General features: G+C 38.2%; 1 gene segment (V, D, J or C); it reads right to left on the bottom strand.

Annotated features, from left to right (window-relative positions):
• Positions 1-795: 795 nt before the first annotated feature.
• Positions 796-1261, bottom strand: LOC130124499 (T cell receptor alpha variable 18-like; the record flags this gene model as incomplete). The annotated part of the segment is given in 2 exon segments: positions 796-1148; positions 1243-1261. Coding segments are annotated over 2 exon segments (372 nt in total), but the record flags the coding sequence as incomplete, so codon positions are not given.
• Positions 1262-2321: the final 1060 nt, after the last annotated feature.

Genomic DNA, 2321 nt, shown 5'->3' with positions numbered 1-2321 from the left:
TCCATAGTCAAAGTTGTCCGTATTTCTAAATATCCGTATTTCTCTTCTCTATTGTTGACGGTTGTTTGTATGGTTTAAACTCTGTAGCTCGTGTGCCTCCTAGAGGCTACTCGTGGAACTTACATACGTCACAGGGTACATGTAATCATGTGGGTTACAGATGAATGTTGTGATGTGAAAGTAGTGGTGTCTCTGGTGAGCTGTGATGGGTCAGATCTTTACAGGTTGGAACAAACAGCTCTCTGCCTGCAGCTTCCTCTGTAGTCAAGGGGAGGAGCCACAGATGAAGCCTGAGTCCCAATCCTGGACCTGGACAGGTTTCCATGCTGGTAGGATGGGATGGTGTGATGGTGCATTTCAGATGGTTTATTTGGGGTTAGATGGTACAGTATATAATGTTTTATTATTAAACCTGTTTTATTCCCAGTACAATTGAATCTTCACTAACATGTATATGATATTTTAACACACAGTTACCAAGTTTGTTAAAAGGAGAAATTCACCTCATTCTGATTTTGAACACATGAGTATTTTGTTTCTTCATAACTGTTGGTTGTTGTTTGCTATCATATAATATTATCATTACTTTTGATGAACCTCATTCAATTCAATAAGTAGTTAACTATTTATTCAGTATTCATTTACTTCAACTTATTTGACAATCACCGTTTTCACAACTTCATTAAGAAATTTGATGTTTTCTGCTTCAACGAGGAGCCGATGACATTAAATGTGAATACTGCCCTCTAGTGGATGTGGGTTAACATCGTGTTGTCTCTGGATTCATAATAGACACTAAAGGTTTGTGTAGTAGGTTCTGCAGTTTCCTGTCACTGTGGGCCTCAGAGCACAGTAGTACACAGCAGAGTCAGACAGCTGCAGACTCTGGATCTTCAGAGGAACTGATCTTGAGCTGGAATCCAGGCTGGAATCAAATCTCTCCTTGAACCCATCCCCTGTGTTCCCTGATTCAGCAGTAATGCGGCTCAGAATGAATGTGGGCTTGTCGTCTGCAGCCTGTCTATACCAGAAAAGAGATTGACCTGTGTAACTGGTGTTATAGTGACAGTCCAGTGTTACTGTCTCTCCCTCACTAACAGTCACATCTCCTTTGGGTTGGAGCACGTTGTCTTTCTGAGCTCTGCATTCTGTGGGACAACAACAGACGGTGTCAGTGTGAGGAAAAGAATCAACAAGACAAAGTTCAGATTAATAACAAGCAAACAAAGAGTTGTGTCCTACCAAAGCACATAGCCGCCAACAGCAGTGAGATGAGCAGGAAGCTCATAGCTCTTCTGTTCAGTAACTATGAGCTCCAGTGACCAGAGAGGACTTCCTGTGTCTCACTGTGGAACCTTGTTTTAGCTCCAACACTAAGTGGTAGATTTGAAGGCGGGGCTTGTTCAGAGTGACAGGGCTGATGACCAATCCCCTGTTATTACTGCTGCTGACAGATTCAGACAGTAAAACACATTTTACATTCAATTCAATTTTATTGTCATTAAAAACAATGTGCAGGCACATGTTAAAAATGAAATGAGGGCTGTGGCTTCACCAAACAGTGCAAGACAGACACAGACAAACACAGCAAACACAGTATAAGATATACACACATGAAGACCCAGCTAAAAATAAGTTTAAAATAAGTTAAAAGTTATAAGATACATCATATTCCTGTTGAGGGGACTTGTCTTTAAAACAATCAATTCGTATTATGTTGTTCTTATTTATGTAATTCTTATAAAGTTGAATCCATTTTGGTTCATCTTTGAAAATGAAAGACATTTAATATTCAAATATTTAAAATTTGAGCTATTTATTATTTGGTTTTTGTTTGTGTTTTGTTTTGTTTTTTGTTTTTGTTTTTTTTTCTTTTGCCTTTTATGAAGAACACCTGAAGAATAATTGCGTTGTGTTATGAATAACATAGATAATAAAAAGTCAGAAATCTTTGTTTTGGAAAAGTACATTCATCCTGTGTCATTAAAGAGTGTGGGGTGTGATGTGCTAATAAACTGATGGAATCACAGCAAAGCTGATGGAGTATTTGGAAAGAAGTAAAGGTTTGTTTTTCCCTCATCATTTTAATTGTAGATGTCTGAAACCTAAAATCATCCTCAGACTGTTGATCTGTTTTCATATTTTGAAGAACTTTTAGCATCTCAGTGTATCTCTGAGGATTCAGCTGTGATTCCACTCAGCTCTACATGACTCTTCATCACTATGAAGAACCTGAATGGACTAAATGACAACAAGTAAACAAAGATATGAGTCCTGAAACCAGACTCTAGCCAACATGAAAACTAAAGTTAAAGGCTTGC

The sequence above is a fragment of the Lampris incognitus genome, chromosome 14 (genome assembly GCF_029633865.1).
Source record: "Lampris incognitus isolate fLamInc1 chromosome 14, fLamInc1.hap2, whole genome shotgun sequence".
NCBI classification, from domain to species: Eukaryota; Metazoa; Chordata; class Actinopteri; order Lampriformes; family Lampridae; genus Lampris; species Lampris incognitus.
The sequence above is the reverse complement of the archived record's forward strand: the minus strand, read 5'-3'. Positions and strand labels throughout refer to the sequence as shown.